Consider the following 18,955-nt stretch of genomic DNA (forward strand, 5'->3'; position numbering starts at 1 on the left):
TAGCTCTTGCATGTAACAAAATATTTTCAGCAAATAATGTGTGAAGTATGTAGTTTTACTTTTACTGGACAAAGGTTCTAATAATTGTGTGAGAGAAAACCATCTGTTATATAGCCCTTTACCTGATAAAGCATATAAGGCCTGGAGCTGATTAATTAATTACCAAAGAATACAAGATGTCTAGGAACTGTTGCATATTTAGCCAATTGCCTTGGTTCTTATATATTTGTGTAACAAAAGGATGTTTAATATTTTGTACAGTACTAAATTGCTGCTTAATATGAACATTACAAAGGAAAACATTCAAAGTCTCAAATAGTCGTGACAACAGCAGTACACGTATAGAAATACAAGTGTAGAAATGATAATTTTGTACATTTTCTTCTTCTCTTCTCCCAACCTCCCAAACTCTTACTATAATTAGCCAGCATTAACAGCAAATGTTTGCTTTGGTTAAATTATTCAGAACATTTATTTTACTTGTCAGAGGTTAGATCAGGTTGTTGTTTGAACTGGTAATTAAATGCAGGCTAATACACTATCATATTTGTATGCACTGTAAGCCCTGTTTTCTTCTCCTTCTGTATAATTTTATAATGTTGAGAGTTGACATTTAGAAAGACTTTTCAGCTCAAGATGCAGATTTAGTTTGCATATGAACTCCCATTAAGTCATGTTCATGCATGGTTAGAATGTTTCTTATAGACAACATGTTAGCTTGAAATAGGTGATATTTTAATAGTGCACACTGCAAAAAGTTTTCACATAGCATATTGTGACAGAACCCAGTGGCAACATATTTGTTTTCCCTTGTTCCGGTAGGACAGCTCATGCTTCAGTGGGGGTCTCTTTGGTTCCCTTTTTGTGTTGTCACACCTTTTCATGCCATTAAACTGGGGATCTGTTACAATAAGTTTCTGCTCCACCTTACAGATTTTCCTCCTCTTGTTAACTGCTCCTAGTAGTTGCTGGCTGCTATGTTTAGATTGCAATGCTATCATTCCTCGATCAGAACTACCAGATATATTAGTGTATATGTTCTCTTTAAATATCTGCCATGTTGTATGGTTGGCCACGCCCCCTGAGTGGGGTTTGTTTCCATTTTTGTATTTGTTTTTCATGGTAGGCTGCTGATCTTTGATCTTTTTGATGGAAGGAAACAAATTTGTTTATTTTGTAGAGCATTTATATTAATTAGTGTGTGTGTGTGAGAGAGAGAGAGAGGGAGAGAGATTGATTTACAGCAAGAGAACATGTGTTGTCGAAGGCTTTCATGGCCGGAATCACTGGGTTGCTGTGGGTTTTCCGGGCTGTATGGCCATGTTCCAGAAGCATTCTCTCCTGACGTTTCACCCACATCTATGGCAGGCATCCTCAGACATTGTGAGGTATATTGGAAAACTAAACAAGGGAGGTGGAAGATCCAGCGTGGGAGAAATAACTTTTTGTCTGTTGGACGCAAGTGTGAGTGTAGTATGTCGTTCAAGGCCGGGGTAATTCCTGCCAGGGATAATCTTTTGTTGAGAGGTGTTAGCTGGCCCTGATTGTTTCATGTCTGGTATTCCCCTGGTTTCTGAGTGGTGTTCTTTATTTATTGTCCTGCAGAGGTGAGAGGATCCCTCTTGTCCTTTGCTGAATGTAGCATTTGTTGGATTTTCGTAGTGTGTCTGTAGATGGTTTGTAGGTTGTGTTTCTTCATCAGTTTTTCTATGTGATCAGTGGTTCCCTTGATGTGTGGTAAGAATACTTTTCCTCTGGGTTGGATCTTTGTCTTGACTCTCATGACTTGTTCTTGCCCTTGCGGTCTTCTGATGTCTGGGGTGGAGTATCCCTTGGCCTGTAGAGCCCAGTTTAGGTGGTTCAGTTCTCCTTGGAGGAGGTGGAGTTCGCAGATTCTTTTTGCACTGTCTGCCAGGGCTTTAATTGTGCTTCTTTTCTTTCTTTCTTTTTTTACTTGGGTGATGGTTGGAGTTTTTATGTAGATATCTATCTGTGTGTGGACAATTGTTGATTGGGTTTGCGGATGACTAGGACATCTAGAAATGGCAGTTTTCCTTCATTTTCTTTTTCCATGGTGAATTGGATGTTTGGGTGGATGCTGTTGAGATGGTCCAGGAACTTATTTAGTTCTTCTCCATGGCTCCAAATGGTTAAGGTGTCATCCACAAATTTGAACCATATAGTGGTTGGTTTCACAATCCTACAGAAAGTAGCAAATTAATAAGAAATGTTTTCATCTTTTCTGGCTAAGACTGGTGTTGCATGACTAGGATAACTATTCCTTTGCACAGATTAAATAGTGATTGAATACAAAATCTTTCCTGGCAAAGAAATGGAAAAGCCCACTCATTACAGCTGTTCTATGACTGATAGCTGGGCTCATTGTTCTTATATTTTTCTTTGGTTTTGTGATCTTTGTAGAGAAAGCGATATTAGCAGCTAAGGTATTATTTTCCTTACTTAAGTTCTAGAGCTACTGACAGGCAAGAGTATCTTGGTTCAGGCACAACTAACAAAAACTTTCTTCATGTATACAATTCTTAGCTTGCAGTGGTGTGCTTCTTTAGTTCAGTATGAAATACTCTTCATAATCAGGTTGGTTCACAAGTACAAATTTTATTTAATTACATCCAGTGATGACTCTGTATTGACTAAAACTACTTCCGGTGCTTGAGCAAAGAATTTAGTTTTCCCATTCCATCTTATTGTGGTGGTAGTGATAATATTTTCCCAGTCTGGAACTCAAGACAGCTTAGCTTCAGAAATTGTCATCATTAAAACAGAGACCCAACTACAACTCATGAATGATGATGTACTTCTGATTAAATTTTGATTTTCCCAGTTGGTTGCACAGCCCAGCAGGTAATGGAGTCCTTGCTAAACAAAATATGAAAATAACACTTTTGGTGAATTAGTAAAGGTTGGAGAATGAGATTAGTAATAAAAATGAAGTGGAAAACCGGAGTACAATAGGTTTCCTAAAACAAAAGAAAAATAAATCAAGGAGAATTATGTCTATTGCTTGTTTACATCGCTTGTATTTTTTAATAAAATAAGCTTAAAAGATTAGTCGCAAGGTGGTGCAAGATTTATATAAAATATAAAACCAGATGTTGTTCTTAGACTCTTCTTAATGTTCAGTGAAAAAATTAAATTACTATCTTGTATTTGTTTTACACAAATAACAACAAAGCAAAGCTTCAGTGAAAATCAGTATTGAAGAGAGAGACTCCATACGTGCACATTACAAACTACAGGAAATTGTTTAGTTTATAAACTAGAGATATAGGATGTATGTATTTGTCAAGTCTCAAGGATTTACAGATCCATTTATTATTTGGAGGTGAACAAAGTGTGGATATACATCTTAGCCATCATATGAGACGAGGAGTCCCACAAAGTCTCTTCCAGTCAGATGTGCAATGTCTCATGGTTTTCTACTACTTTAAGGAATCAAATCGTGAATACAATTGCATTCTTACTTCATTACACACACACCTTCTAGAAGAAGCAAACACATTAGAAAAGAATGAAATATTTATATGCCAGCATTTTTGTATGCCACACTTATATGCCACATTCTCTCAGTCTCAGAAGAAGACAAAGAAAAGCCCTTCTGGACAAATCTTGCCAAAAGAAATATATGTTAGATTCACCTTAAGGTTGCCGTAAGTTGGAAATGACTTAAAGACAACCAGCAACCACATTATTTTCAAATTGCTCTCTGCTCTAAATCTGAATTTAGTAGAAGTGTTCTCTACTTCCCTCTCCCTCTATGTGTGTGTGTTTAAAAGGAAACCTCCCAGAGACCTTTCAAATAAAGCACTAGGATTTCAGAGCAGTGGTAGCTTTCCTGAGGCAGAAGGTAATGCATTCTATCACAGGAATAATATCTGGCAAAACCCCTTGATCCAAGGCAACAATTGAGATTATTTGTCTTTAAATAAGAGACTGGGAATTTGAGTCATGGCATATCTCAGAATAAGAGAGAATCCTTCTCTCTCTGACCTCTTCAATCTCTGTTAGCATCAACCAAAGAAATGAATCTCTTGAGAAGTAAATTAGCCATTCTCATTTGTTTATTTATTATGGCTGTATGAGTCGCATGGCTGTCAGGTCCTAAGCAGATATTGGAATAGATTATACATGCATAATTTTATTTATTTATTTATCAAAACATCTAAACCAAACTTCCCTTTTGAATACCAAGATGGTACATCGATACTATTAAAATAAAAATACTAAAACTATAACAGAATGATGAAAATGAAACAGGCAGGAAAGGGTTTCTTCTTTCTGTAAGAGACATTAGTTCAGCTCACAGTATTATATAAGGCAAGTTGAAATAGAGCTGGGTGTCACACCAAATCTCCGTACAGCATCACTCAACTGATTTGTTTGAATGTCAGGGACTCTGGTGCAAGATGGAGTCTTGTAGGTCATCACAAGTTAAATGTTGTGAGATTCAGTGACTGACCATGCTGCTTTTCGAAACAGTCCCTGCAATAAGGAGATTTATCATAACTCCAGTCTCCATATCACAGAATCAATCCAATATGGTGCAATGGTGAATGGCATCAAAGGAACTATAATGATGGTGAACACTATCTAAGGAGAAATCGTGGACTGTTAACTTACCCCAGGTACTGGCAGAGACTATTCTGTTCAGATACACATTGATGCCTAGACCTAGATTGGTTTATATCAGGGATGGACATTTGTGTATTTATCGGCGTTAATATATCTTTTGACTGACAGAGCACCTTCAATTTGTTTACACTCATACAGTCCATTATTAACACTTGGCAGTAGTTTAGCACCAAAACATTTTCCTTGCAGTTAGGTGGGAAGAAGAGAGTATGTCACTAGCATTTTGCTGGCATCAAATCCCAAAACTCCAGGAAACCCCTCATAGCAATTTCAAGCATGTGCAAAATAGGAAAGAGGATAGAACTGATCTAAGGACCTCTAGGTTAAGGGCTAGAATACTGAACACAATTCCTCTGGCATCATTGTCTGTGCTTACCTCTCAAAATAATTCCAGCGCCACTGTAAAACAATGCCTCCAAGTCTTGTTTCTGGGAGACAGAAGCATAGTAGATTGCGTGAAAGCTGCTAAGAAGTCCAGCAGAAGCAACAGGGATGCAGTCACGTTTGATTTACCAAGGTGACCAAAACCAACTTCATACCTTATCAAGCCTGTGAAGATATATAGCCTACTTTATATGGGAGTCCTTGGTGCTAGGATAACACCACATACTACAGAACCTTGTTCAGTAAGAGAATATTAAAGGGTTGCTGGCAATTGTCTGTCATGCGTATGGTGACTGTCACCTCTTCATGATTCCTCCTTATTTCCTGAGCTCAAAACTGCTAGGAGTTTCATTTTAGTAATCAGTGCCTTCTAATGCAAATAATTTATATTTACAAAGGAAAGAATTATATTAGTAACAGGGTGATGGTTTTTTTTTTAAAGCCAAGATCTAGAAAGGATACTGTTCCATATTTAGGCAATTCAAATGAAGCCATTTTGATCAACCGCTCTGTAGTAATCCACAGTCTTGCCAATGTTATGATGGATCTAAGGACAGGATGCTATAGGTAGAGCAATACATATTTTTGTGCTGTTTTCCTTTTCAAATGTAACACCATTGTTTTTTAAAAGAATCTACACACATGGGCTTCTGTTTATTCTGGGTAGTTAATATGATCTTTCATGCCTGACATTTTAATTCACCAAAGAGTTTATACCCTTTGTGTTAAGTGCTGCTAAGATGCAAAAGAATGCAGAGTTAAATTTGCAGACAATGTTTTAAAAGTCCTATGATGATTATCCTTGGGTATGTAGTTCTACATTATAGCTCTAGAGACAACTGTTTAATAGACAACACTTGAATAATACAAATGTCTGGTTGGTAAAAATGGATTAAGGTTTCAGGGTGGTACCAATGGGTGATATTTAATATTGAATGACATGTATTAAGACAAATGCTTTTATATATAATTTATTTGGCATTGTAAATGCATTTATCTTGTGAGATACAGACCCCCTGATGCAAAATGAAGTATTCTGGAAAGGTTTTGAGTAAATAAATAATAAAACCACTTTGATACACAATCTAACAATATTAAATATTAAGACTTCCACATGATTGATTTTAATACTTAATTAACTTATTTAAACTCTAATGTAACTGTTTTATATTAAAGATCCAACTCATGGCTTACAAGTCCAGAAGTTTTAATAAATGGAATCAAAATTAACTGCCCTTCTTAATAGCTAGATTTGCTAGTTACTAGCATCAAGTCATTTGGTGATACGAGCTAGTGTGCCACATTCTGGAATCCAGCTTATCAACTACATGCATTAGTGTGTGTGTGTGTGTGTGTGTGTGTGTGTGTGTAGATATATATCTGCATCATTCCATTTTAATGATCTATAATCTGATACAGTTTATAAAAGAAAACATGCTTGCTTTGCGTTACCTAAAATATGTCAAATTGTGCATTTTTTTTATATCTAAAGGAAACACTTCCTCAATGACAGATGGTTGGTAGTGAATTATGAAAGAAGCCTGGTGGGTGAATAAGAAAGAAACTCAGTCCTTGATGACTTCTCTTGCTGTATGCAGTGGAGATGGAAGGACCTAATGCCCCTCATACCGATGTGGAAGGTGCTAGAGAGAGAACAGTTTTCAAGGCAGGCTTGTATAATTGCAAATCTAAAAACTATGAAAAACAAAACATTAAAGCCAGTTTGGATTCTTTTGTTTGCCCTGCTTAAGATCCTCCATGTTTAGAAGATGCAAACGCTTCAAAGGAATATTTATACTGTCAAAACACTTCACAGGGTTTTGCAGGTGCTGATTATTCAGTGATTTCTACAAATTTTATTCAGCCTCCTCCTGCACAGGGAATGTATCAATTTCTATTGCCTCTTACTGAGTTTTCCTGGCTGCCCTGTACGTACATCTGAATACAATTTTGTCGTTTCAGCAGTACAGGCAGTCTCCAAGTTAAAACAAGATAGGTTCTATAGGTTTGTTGTTAAGTTTAATTTGTACATAAATTGAAACAGGTACATTTTTAAGTGTAACTCTAGCCAAAATACTTTTAAGGCTTTGGATAGCATAGGGAAGGGTTAGCACCCCTATGTTGTTTGTTTTGCTGTCTGTGCCTCTGTTCAGAAGATTTCACCTTACTTTCTGTCCCTGTGATAATGGGATTTTGAAAAATTTGGCTTATTGTGGAAACAAGGATTGATGAAGAAGCTTCAGCTGATACCCGTTTTCCCCTTAAATTTCCCTTCCTAGTGGTTGGTTTTCTCCATGTTCTCCATATTCTCCATGTCATCTTCAGGTAAATCTGGGAACCAGTCATATCTGAAACTCTTCAGAGTCACTGCCAATTGATAATGAGCTCCATTTTGGCCATTGTGACAACAAAAATATTAAACATTGAAAAGGCGTTGTGTTTCATAAAATCTATAGCTTGCAGTAGCAAGTTTGATCTTAGTTCCTGGTAGAGTGGGCAGTGGAGAAGAATATGTGCGATGGAGTCCAGCTGCCCTGAGCTGCAGAGACAGAGCCTCTTGTCGCTCGGTAATCCGTTGAGCCTTCCTCTATGAAGTGGGGATGGCATAATGTTGAATCTGGCCAGCATATAGGCTCTCCTGTATATGGGGTTAGTGAGCGTTGTAATATAATAGGCAGGATTTCCCTGAGTGAATGGAATTGCCATGTTCATTGGAGAACAAGATTTATTGGCCAAGCTCTGCAGTTGTTGGTGGTACAGTAGAGTCTCGCTTATCCAAACTTCGCATATCCAACATTCTGTATTATCTAATGCTGTCTGCCTTTTAGTAGTCAGTGTTTTTGTAGTCAATTTTTTTAATTCATTGTGATGGTTTGGTGCTAAATTCGTAAATACAATAATGACTACATAACATTACCATGTATTGAACTGCTTTTTCTGTCGATTGGTTGTAAAACACAATGTTTTGGTGCTTAATTTGTAAAATCATAATGTAATTTGACGCTTAATAGGCTTTTCCTTAATCCCTCCTTTTTTATCCAACATTTTCACTTATCCAACATTCTGCCGGCCCATTTATGTTGGATAAGAGAGACTCTACTGTAGTGCTTTTAACAAAACATAGGAGTTGCAGTCCAGTCAGAAACACTTTTCTAAGCTCTGCTTTAATGACTTGCTCCCATTAACTCATGCTTGTTATTGATCATAGTTTCTTTCTTTGTTCCCTTTCCTTGATAGTCATATTATTATTATTATTGTGGAATCTTCCTTCACTCAAACATCTTTCTCATTGTCATCACCATGCTATTAATATTTATTTATTTATTTACAGTATTTACATTCCGCCCTTCTCACCCCGAAGGGGATTTAGGGCGGATCATATTACACATATAAGGCAAACATTCAATGCCTTAACATAGAACAAAGACAAAGACAAACGCGGGCTCCGAGCTGGCCTCGAACTCATGACCTCTTGGTCAGAGTGATTTGTTGCAGCTGGCTGCTCAACAGCCTGCGCCACAGCCCAGGCTGGTAAATCTGGTAAAGTGGGGGCAGGGGGAGATGCTGTTGCATTACTAATAATAATCGTCCAATGGAGCAATAGTACATAAGGAGGCAATCATACTAGAAAGGAAGATGGGAAAAGAACTGGGAAAGTTAACAATAGGGTTGATCAGAAAGAAGTAATCCTACTGTACTTTATTCATTGATTCTTGATGAAGCAAATACTGAAGCAACAAGTTCCTTATGTTCACCCCTCTCTGTCATTGAGTCCTAGTGCCAAAGATTTGAGGGACTTGGAGACAAAACAGATTTGGGGACTGGCCACACAGGGCCCTGGAGAATCCGTTGGGGGAAAAATATTTTCAAGCCTGAGATATTTCTCTTTAATCCCCGAGGAGAGACCAGGTCCTGACATATAGAGATCCTAACCTACATACTTTTGAAGCAAGCTTCTGCATTGATTTCTCTAGCTGAATGAGAAACTACAAATATTATGTGATCAGTTTCCAAGCTTGCTCTATCAGGTGGCATTTAATGTGTGATAGTATGATTTTTGTGTGGGTTTTGATATATTTTATGTGATTTTGATTGGGGCTGCTTTCGAAGATTTGAGACCTCATTCTGATTCAACACAGCACTAATCCTGTTCAAGTTCCACCACCAGCTCTTTACATTGTCAAAATCTGAACATAAATTGCTTTTATAGATACTATGACATACTTTCTCCCTTTGGGTAGGCTGTAAAGTTCTCTTGCATTATTTTGCATTACCCTCTTTCCCCTGCTTCTAAAGTAACATGAGAGTCTCTAAGCTACTTGTGAAGTATACAGTAAATGTATTTCCTCCACACCCAGAGCATGGGTTGCCACTAACCTGTTTTAGGATGGATATTGTTACTGTGGTTATAGTCCTAAGAGAAGAACAGATGAGCCTGAGTTTTATATTTTAATTAAAATAGAGTGGTAAACTGCTAGAGTTTGATGTAGAGAAATAAAGCAACACGACTCATTTATCAAATTTGTGCACGCTTGCAGAGGAGTAAATACCAGTCCCACTCCATTCAGTGGGACTAAATTCTTAGTAAATGGTCTTAAGATTAAAGCCTTAAATAAATTGTGCCTCTTTCAGTGGCTGTTTTGGTGTTTAAAAATACGTTATATAACGCTTTTGTTAAATTGTATCATGTGCACGTTGAACAATAGTTTGCAGGCCATTATAAATCAGTAAAGAACGTTGTTGGTTTTTTCCTTTAAAAAACGCCTCATGCGCGTTTTTGATGTTTCAAGTTCTAAAACTCATGGAAGGATTCTAGATATTCAGAGAGGTTGGGTTAGTAGATATTGTTCATTGATCCTTTTTCAAGCCATTATTCATAATTTCTGATGTAAAAATAGTTTTTCAATAGAATTTGCATTGCTACTTTAGGTAGAACTTGGTAGAACTTTCTACGACTTTTACACACATTTTATTAAGGTGGTGTTTAAATTGCATTTTGACAGCCATCTTCCTTTCTTATGTTGACCCCAAAGGTAACTATTTCTCATTCTATACAATGATTGCAGATAAACTGAATACTAAACAATGGTGTACTGTTTACATAGTAAGCTGCACTATCAAATTAGGGAGGAAAAATGGGTTCCATTATATAGTGGCTTGTTACTTTACATCTTGTTAAATATAAATAAAAAATAAAATTTAGCATACCGTCCTGCACTGGAAATGAACAGAGCATAATTCTGCAGATCTGAAAAAAAAAATTCACTGGATATTTCCCCTAGGGTGTGATTTACACTATTGGTCAGACTTTTCAACGCATTTGAGCAAACCTGAGTGAAATAATTGTTCTCAATCCTGTTATTTTTGAGTAATTAAATCCAAGAATTCTAAAGAAAATGAGACAAATGGGTTTTTCCTGGCAAGTCATGCAATTGAATCATATCTAATACCATATGATAGGCATGCAGGGGAACACTGCTGGATTCAATGAGTCAAACGATAAAGGGTCATCGGAAAACCAAGAAAAATATCTTGAGCACAACTCAGCATTCTTGCAGAAAGAACATATTTTTGGGTTGATGTGAGTTTTCCAGGCTGTATGGCCATGTTCCAGAAGCATTCTCTCCTGACGTTTCACCCACATCTATGGCAGGCATCCTCAGAGGTTGTGAGGTCTGTTGGAAACAATATTTATGAACAAGAAATACACTATTTTGCACACACAAAAACAGCAGTCTTGCATACACACACACACACAAATTTTGTGGATTTTTTGAAATGTATTTTAGAAAAAAAGTATATATATATTATTTTGTACACACACATTGACAAAGATCCTTTGTGTATTTCTGCACAAAAATCCCCCCTTCCAGAAAAACAAAACAAAACAAAACCTCAGTAATTTGTGAATGGGCAAATACTGTACCCAAAAAAAATCCTTGACTAATTTCCTAGATATGAGGAAACCCATTTTTAGGCAGAAAATAAATAAATCTGGATATTTTTTAACCAAAAAATGTCCAGAAAAGGTGTTTAGGATTTGGAATGTGTTATAAGTGAAATGGAATATTCATTTATAGCAGAAAGATCCATAGCTGAAAAGACTGTAAGAATGTTACTACAGAACAGGAAAAATTCAGTGAGTGGCACTCTCTAGAACACCTCTGGATTAGCACAGAGAAAGAAGTCTATAGCATTAGCTTTCTTAGACTGAATCTGTTTCATCAGATGCATGGAGCGAGGTACTTATGGACATTTATACCAAGCATCTGTCTGTGGACACTTCACTCCACGCATCTGATGAAGTAGACCCAATCTACAAAAGCGTATGTTACAAAATTCTTTATCTCAGTCTCAAAAGGTGCTACAAGATTTCTTTGCATACTGGCACAGACAAATAAATTGTGCATTTGAATACTCATTTCATGCCTATCAGAATAGAATGAAGTAACTGAATTAACAACGAGATAGATGTAAGGTTCTTCAGTGGGCCACTTTCACTGAAACTGAATTGTGTTCTCTTATGGAAACAATGATTTTCTGGTGGGTGTGGAATAATATTCTGATGTATGAATTTATATCTTCTTATACACAAATTGGAAGAATAGAATTGTCGATGAGCTGTATTCAATCTCTCCAAATTCACGTCTTTTACACTGAAATTCTTACTGTGTTAAATGTTGAAATATTGTAGTATATCTAGAATACTGAAATTTTCTAAAATGTAACTTGTAATCATGACATGTGCCTTATAATGATAAACTTAATTTAAACACAATGAAATGTACTTTAAATTATGAAATATCGATGTACTCAATGATATGCTTCCAAAGGTACTAATCACCTTGTGCATAGAAAATAAATCATGAACTATAAAACTGCTCAAATTCTTCTGAATATATAAGAACTATAGCTTTGCAAGTACCCAGTTGTAAACATAAGTGGAAATTCATTGTTGACCTACTTGCTACTTCTACAGTTCCACGTTAAGAAACTTCAGTCTTTAATTTAGAAACATGAGTGAAGGTATCAAATCTATTTCAGAATGCAATCTCAGAGTCACCATTTGTCCATACATAAATGAATAATAATTAATTTTCTGGAATAATGTCAGCCTCAGAAAATTAAAGAATGGGGAGTATAATCTTTTTTGTTGTTGTTGTTTCTGTATTTTTGTCCAGGTAATTGCTACATACTGAAAGTGCTGGGTGTGAACATGTATCAATCAGTTGCTGGAGCTACCCATCCTTTACAAACAGAAGAACAAGAAATAGGGATTGATCCCTTGCAAAGTTATGTGAACAAACCCGAGGAAGGTAAAACTCTTCTTCTTCATTTCCTATTTAGAAACTTGAAGGATAAGTGCTTCTTTGTTTTCTGTGAATATGTTTTCCTTCCTCCAAAAATACTGAATTTGAAATATTAACATTTTCATTTTGTGTTTGGGAAGGTCCTATAGAACAGTACGACACTAATGTAACAGTATGACATCTTGAAAAATCAGATTACAATTATGAAACAATAACAAAAATCCATTTCATGAATTTTGAAATTTGATATATGCTAATGAAAAATCATGAAAAAACAAATAATTTCTATATATTGGCCAAAATTGGGCTAGGATAATGGACCTGGCAAGGGCATCACAAAGGAGAGATGCCCTGAATGCTCTTTGCTGCACACTTCACTTCAGAAGATGAGGCACTGTACACTGGATTTCGGAATGTGATCTTAACAGTATAGCACTTTTATGGGTCACACAATCCTTCAGATATTTGTCTATAAAGCGCGTGGAACACCTGGATTATTATGGCAGCACATTTGTACCTGGAATAATGCAAATGCATGAACATATTAATACGTTCACTAATTTACATTAGTACATGCATTTTCTTATTATTTGATATTACTGGCTATAGTGAGAGTTGTTTGTATGGTGTAATGATGTGACTGGTATGCTGGGAGACCATGGTTCAAATCGCTACTTGGCCATGGAAACCCACTGGGTGACTGTGGGCAAGTTAGTCTCTCATGCACAAAGGAAAGGCACTCCCCCCCCCCCAAACAAATTCTGCCAAGAAAATTGTGATAGGGTCACCTTAGAGCATCCATAAGTCAGAAATGATTTGAAGGCACACAACAACAGCTGAATACGGTAGGGTTTCTCAGAGTGCATAGTACACAGTACATAGAGAAAGAAGCAGGGCTCACCTTTTGGTTTTTATCCTTATGGGCATGTGCCCCTACCTCTCACTGTGGCACATTCATTGAGGCAGATGTACAGTAACATAGACTTCAACTGTCTGGTGTTCTACTAAATGTACAAAGATTGCATGCATGTTGGTATAGGTCTGGAAAAGCAGTAGAAACATTACTGTGACAGTTTCTACTGTTGTAAGTAATGAATGCACTTATCAGGAAAACACCTGATAAGGTACAAATGCAAGAAAATAGTATTATAAATCAAATACCCAATTTTTCACATCTTTGTTGTCCTAAATTAACAGCCTTTGGAATACGCCATATCATATCATATCCCCTGCTATCTTTCAACTAATATTAAATAGAAATTAGAAATGGCAAAACTGATAATCTGTTGTATGTCTTGGACTTGGTGCATGATTTTAACCTTTCCTGGAATGGGTTTTAGTTTACCCCTTTTGTCTGTATGTGTGCCCAGGAGTAATTAGTTATGTAGCCAAGGAAGACTTTCTAGTTTTTATCTGAACTTTAACATTGCTGCAACATGAAATGTTATTAGTATTGAATTGATGTTTAAAAGTGCCATTAATTCATTTACCCCAAATGTTCATTAACAATGTAAATGTATGCTGATGTTCTATGAGACAAGGAAGTGACTAATGACTCTTCGCACTAACAACACTTAAAATGAATAGAAACTTAAGATAGCTAATCTTGAAGTAATCAAGACCCTCATTCAGCTTGGCATCTCTGTATGCTCTAAAACAGCTGTCAACTGTTAAAAATATATACACAACACACAGATCCGCACATGCAAAGATAGAGATATGTAAATACATGGTTCCCCAAAGTCATAAAGGTTACCAACCATAGTACATTTTTACATTCTATATGTAAATATTTTATATAAAGCATCCATTTCATCTTCATGGCTTTTTTACAGTGAAACACAGACTGCATTTTAATTTGATGCCATATGCAGTCAAGATTCATCATCATTCAGTGTTGTGCTATTATTTAAAATGAAGTATGCTATGGATATTGAGGGTGGGATGGACTTTAACCTGTAATTTTCCTAGGCCAAGTGCTTTAAATCAGGATTTCAATATTGAAAGTCAGCACTTGCTTTGTAACAAAGACATCATCACATGATAGGAATTTAATGTTATGTGTTGCATGGAGGCCTCCATTCTTGGTGTTTCAACTATGTGTTTATGTATCAGCTTACATTTACAGACAGCATTGTAATCCAGGAGATAACGTATGTGGCTGCATCTAATGCTAGTCCCATTTAGAATGACAGGAGTATGACTTGTTAATCTTCAAGACCTGTTGCAGCATCTAACAATATTTCATCTCAGATTGACAAGATTACTATAACTGTCATTGGATAAAAATCCAAGAGACAAACTACATATTACATTACTCACGCTTTTTGAAAAGCATGTTTAAACTGTCCGTCTTTGTTTTGAAGAAAAACTGTCCTTGGCTAGTTTATCGTTTAAGAAATATAGCTACAGTTTGCAACCTGATATCTTAGGTCCCTAATATGATTCCCATACAGTGAGAAAGTCAGTACTAGGAATTCTGCCAGTGACACTCATTTAAGAGTAGCCAAGAATTCCTCATTCGCAAATGGCCAACGGATCTGTTATAAAATAAATGTCTTTGGGTTGGCAGCTTGAGTGTTGAGTGTTCATGGAAACTTCTCACACTTAATCACTCCTCTGTTGTAACATTTTCATGTGTGCTATTGTCCTTGGATTGAGTTCATTTCTGTACTCGTGTGTTAAAATTAGCCACCTATAATGGTTTGGGATTTAGTTTGTGGGCAAGTATACAGGCCTGCTGTATAGGCATTAGATATACGTGGTGCATTTTCTTACTTCATACAGTTTGTTGAAAGAAATTAGTGTTACAAGTTTCTTCAAATGATAGGAACAACTATGTAGAGAGCAATACAAGTGTACATCATAATTTGACAGATGTTTAGGATATGGTATCACTGAAAATATTGTGTTGTAATAAGATGGTGATGAATAATTTTGAATAGAACATTCATTACTGAAACTTATCCAGGCTGCCATATTTTATTCTCTCTAAATAGTAGCTATGCTTTTTCCCCTACTCTTTCCAACACCAGATGCTTACTTAGCAAGCTTTTAATAGTCATTTATTAATAATAGCTTCTGTGTAGTTTGATTTTACTTGAACAGCTACAGATCTGTAGTGACAAAGGCCACTGGTATATCACATCTCCACTTATGTCTTGTAATAATCTTTCCTGTCACTTCCTTCTTAAATAGTGTTCTCTTGTCTTGTAATCACGCTAATACTTTCATGTACGGTGTTCTTATTGGACACAGCATTAAACATAGCATGGAGCATTTTTAAAAGTTCTAACACCATCATATAAATAAAACATTTCAATGTATTTAAACCAGTTCATTAAAATGCTACCTCTGTTAGGGTGCACCTTGAAAATATTTTGACTATGCTTTGAAGATGTGACATTTGAACTCAGGTGAGGAACATAAGTAGTCATTTATAATATTGTGCTTTAATGACCATGTTTAGGCCTTGTTGCTCTTGCAAAGAATCATTACCATGATGCGGTGCTGGAGCTTGAGCACCTTGATGATGCCATGAGCTAAACCGTGAAGGGGCACCCAAGATGGGAAGGTCATGGCAGAGAGGTCAGACTAAATACGATCCTGGGGAAGGTAATGGCAACCCACCCCAGTATTCTTGCCATAAAAACTAAATGGATCAGTACAACCAGAGATATGTCGGTATACCATCGGAAGATAGGACTCCCAGGTTAGAAGATGGTCAAAATGCTACTGGGAAGGAACAGAGGATAAGCTCAACTAGCCCTAGATGTGATGACGCAGTTAGCTCAAAGCCGAAAGGAAGGCTAACGGCCGACGGTGCTGGAGGTGAACAACAAATCCGATGTTCTAAAGATCAACACACTATAGGAACCTGGAATATAAGATCTATGAGCCAGGGCAAATTGAACATGGTTATTGGTGAAATGTAAAGATTAAAGATAGACATTCTGGGAATCAGTGAACTGAAATGGACTGGAATGGGCCACTTCACAACAGATCTACTATTGTGGGCAAGAGGAAAACCGAAGAAATGGAGTAGCCTTCATAATTAATAATAAAGTTGCTAAAGCAGTGCTTGGATACATCCCAAAAAATGATAGAATGATCTCAATTTGAGTTCACGGTAAGCCACTTAACATCACAGTGATCCAAATATACATCCCAACCACAGTTGTTGAAGAAGCAGAATTAGATCAGTTCTGATCTGGGGATCTGCAGCACCTACTGGATAATACACCAAAAAGAGACATTATTTTCGTTATAGGAGATTGGAATGCTAAGGTGGGCAGTTGAATGACAACCAGGATCACAGGCAAACATGGTTTGGGGCAACAGAATGAAGCAGGACTTAGGCTTTATACATGGACTTCTCCAGATGGTCAATACCAAAATCAGATTGACTACATCCTTTGCAGCCAAAGGTGGCAGACATCCATCCATTCGGTGAAAACAAGACCTGGAGCTGACTGTAGTTCAGATCATGAACTTCTTATTGCACAATTTAAAATCAGACTAAAGAGATTGGGGAAAATAATATAAATACTGTAAGTAAATAAATAAATAAATAAATACACAATTAGATGTGATCTCACAAATATTCCTAGTGAACATGCAGTGGAGGTGAATAATAGATTGCAGGGACTAGATTTAATAAATAGAGTTCCTGAAGAACTATGGACAGAAGTTCACAACATTGTTCAGGAGGCGGCAACAAAGTACATCCCAAAGAAAAAGAAAACAAAGAAGGCAAGATGGTTGTCTGCTGAGACATTGGAAGTAGCCCAAGAAAGAAGGTGAAAGGAAACAGTGATAGGGGGAGATATTCCCAATTTAATGCATAATTCCAGAGGTTAGCTAGAAGAGACAAGGAACTATTTTTAAACAAGCAATGCATGGAAGTGGAAGAAGACAATAAAATAGGAAGGACAACAGACCTCTTCCAGAAAATTAGAAACATGGGAGGTAAATTCAGGCAAAAATGGGCATGATCAAAAACAAAGATGACAAGGACCTAAGAGAAACTGAAGAGATCAAGAAAAAGTGGTGAGAATATACAGAAGATCTGTATAGGAAGGATAATAATATAGAGGATAGCTTTGACGATGTGGTGAGTGAATTAGAACCAGACATCCTAAGGAGTGAGGTTGAATGGGCCTTAAGAAACATTGCTAATAACAAGACAGCAGGAGACGACAGGATCCCAGCTGAGTTGTTTAAAATCTTGAAAGTTGATGCTGTCAAGGTGATGCATGCCATATGCCAGCAAATATGGAAAACACAAAAGTGGCCATCAGATTGGAAAAAAATCAATTTATATCCCCATACCAAAAAAGGGAAACACTAAAGAATGCTCAAACTTTCATACAGTGGCACTTATTTCACATGCCAGTAAGGTAGTGCTCAAGATCCTTCAACGTAGACTCCAGCAATACATGGAGCGAGAGTTGCCAGATGTACAATCTGGGTTTAGAAAAAGCAGAGGAACGAGAGATCAAATTGCCAATATCCACTGGATAATGGAGGAAGCTAGGGAGTTTCAGAAAAAGATCCATTTCTGTTTTATTGACTATTCTAAAGCTTTCAACTGTGTGGATTATAATAAATTGTGGCAAGTTCTTGGTGGTATGGGGATACCAAGTCACCTTGTCTGTCTTCTGAGAAATCTGTATAACGACCAAGTAGCAACAATAAGAACACACCACGAAACAACAGACTGGTTCAAGATTGGGAAAGGAGTACGGAAGATCTATATACTTTCACCCTATCTATTCTACTCGTATGCAGAACATATCATGCGATGTGCGTGGCTTGACGAATCCAAGGCTGGAGTTAAAATTGCTGGAGGAAACATTAACAACCTTAGGTATGCAGATGATGCCACTCTGATGGCTGAAAGTGAGGAGGAACTGAGGAGCCTTATCACCATGGTGAAAGAAGAAAGTGCAAAAGCTGGGTTGCAGTTAAACATCAAGAAAACCAAGATTACGGCAACCAAACTGATTGATAACTGGCAAATAGAAGGAGAAAACGTGAAGGCAGTGACAGACTTTATATTTCTAGGCATGAAGATCACTGCAGATGCAGACTGCAGCCAGGAAATCAGAAGGGAGGAGAGCAATGGCCAACCTTGAAAGTGAAAAGCAGAGACATCACACTGGAAACGAAGGTTTCCAGTTAAAGCAATGGCATTCCCCATAGTAACCTATGGATGCGAGAGCCAGACCATAAGGAAGGCTGAGCGAAGGAAGATAGATGGTTTTGAATTGCGGTGTTGGAGAAAAATTCTGAGAGTCCCTTGGACCGCAAGAACATCCAACCAGTCCATCCTCCAGGAAATAATGCCTGCCTGCTCACTGGAGGAAAGGATATTAGAGGCAAAGATGAAGTACTTTGGCCACATCATGAGAAGACAGGAAAGCTTAAAAAAGATCATGATGCTGGGGAAAATGGAAAGAAAAAGGAAGAGGGGGCGACCAAGGGCGAGATGGATGGATGGTATCCTTGAAGTGACTGGCTTGACCTTGAAGGAACTGGGGGCGGCAACAGCCGACAGGAAGCTCTGGCATGGGCTGGTCCATGAGGTTACAAAGAGTCAGAAGCAACTG

At 37.2% G+C, this 18,955-nt stretch overlaps 1 protein-coding gene across 7 annotated transcripts in view; it reads left to right on the forward strand.

Annotated features, from left to right (window-relative positions):
• Nucleotides 1-18,955, forward strand: part of tbc1d5 (TBC1 domain family member 5) — a 298,355-nt gene that overhangs the window by 92,352 nt on the left and 187,048 nt on the right. For all 7 annotated transcript variants that reach the window (XM_062957598.1, XM_008112724.3, XM_008112725.3 and 4 more), the window contains one exon: nt 12,216-12,350. In XM_062957598.1, the coding sequence (XP_062813668.1) occupies nt 12,251-12,350 (100 nt within the window). In that variant the 5' untranslated portion in view covers nt 12,216-12,250. The remainder of the gene's footprint in view (nt 1-12,215; nt 12,351-18,955) is intronic.

This window comes from Anolis carolinensis, chromosome 6 (genome assembly GCF_035594765.1).
Source record: "Anolis carolinensis isolate JA03-04 chromosome 6, rAnoCar3.1.pri, whole genome shotgun sequence".
In the NCBI taxonomy this organism is placed as follows: domain Eukaryota; kingdom Metazoa; phylum Chordata; class Lepidosauria; order Squamata; family Dactyloidae; genus Anolis; species Anolis carolinensis.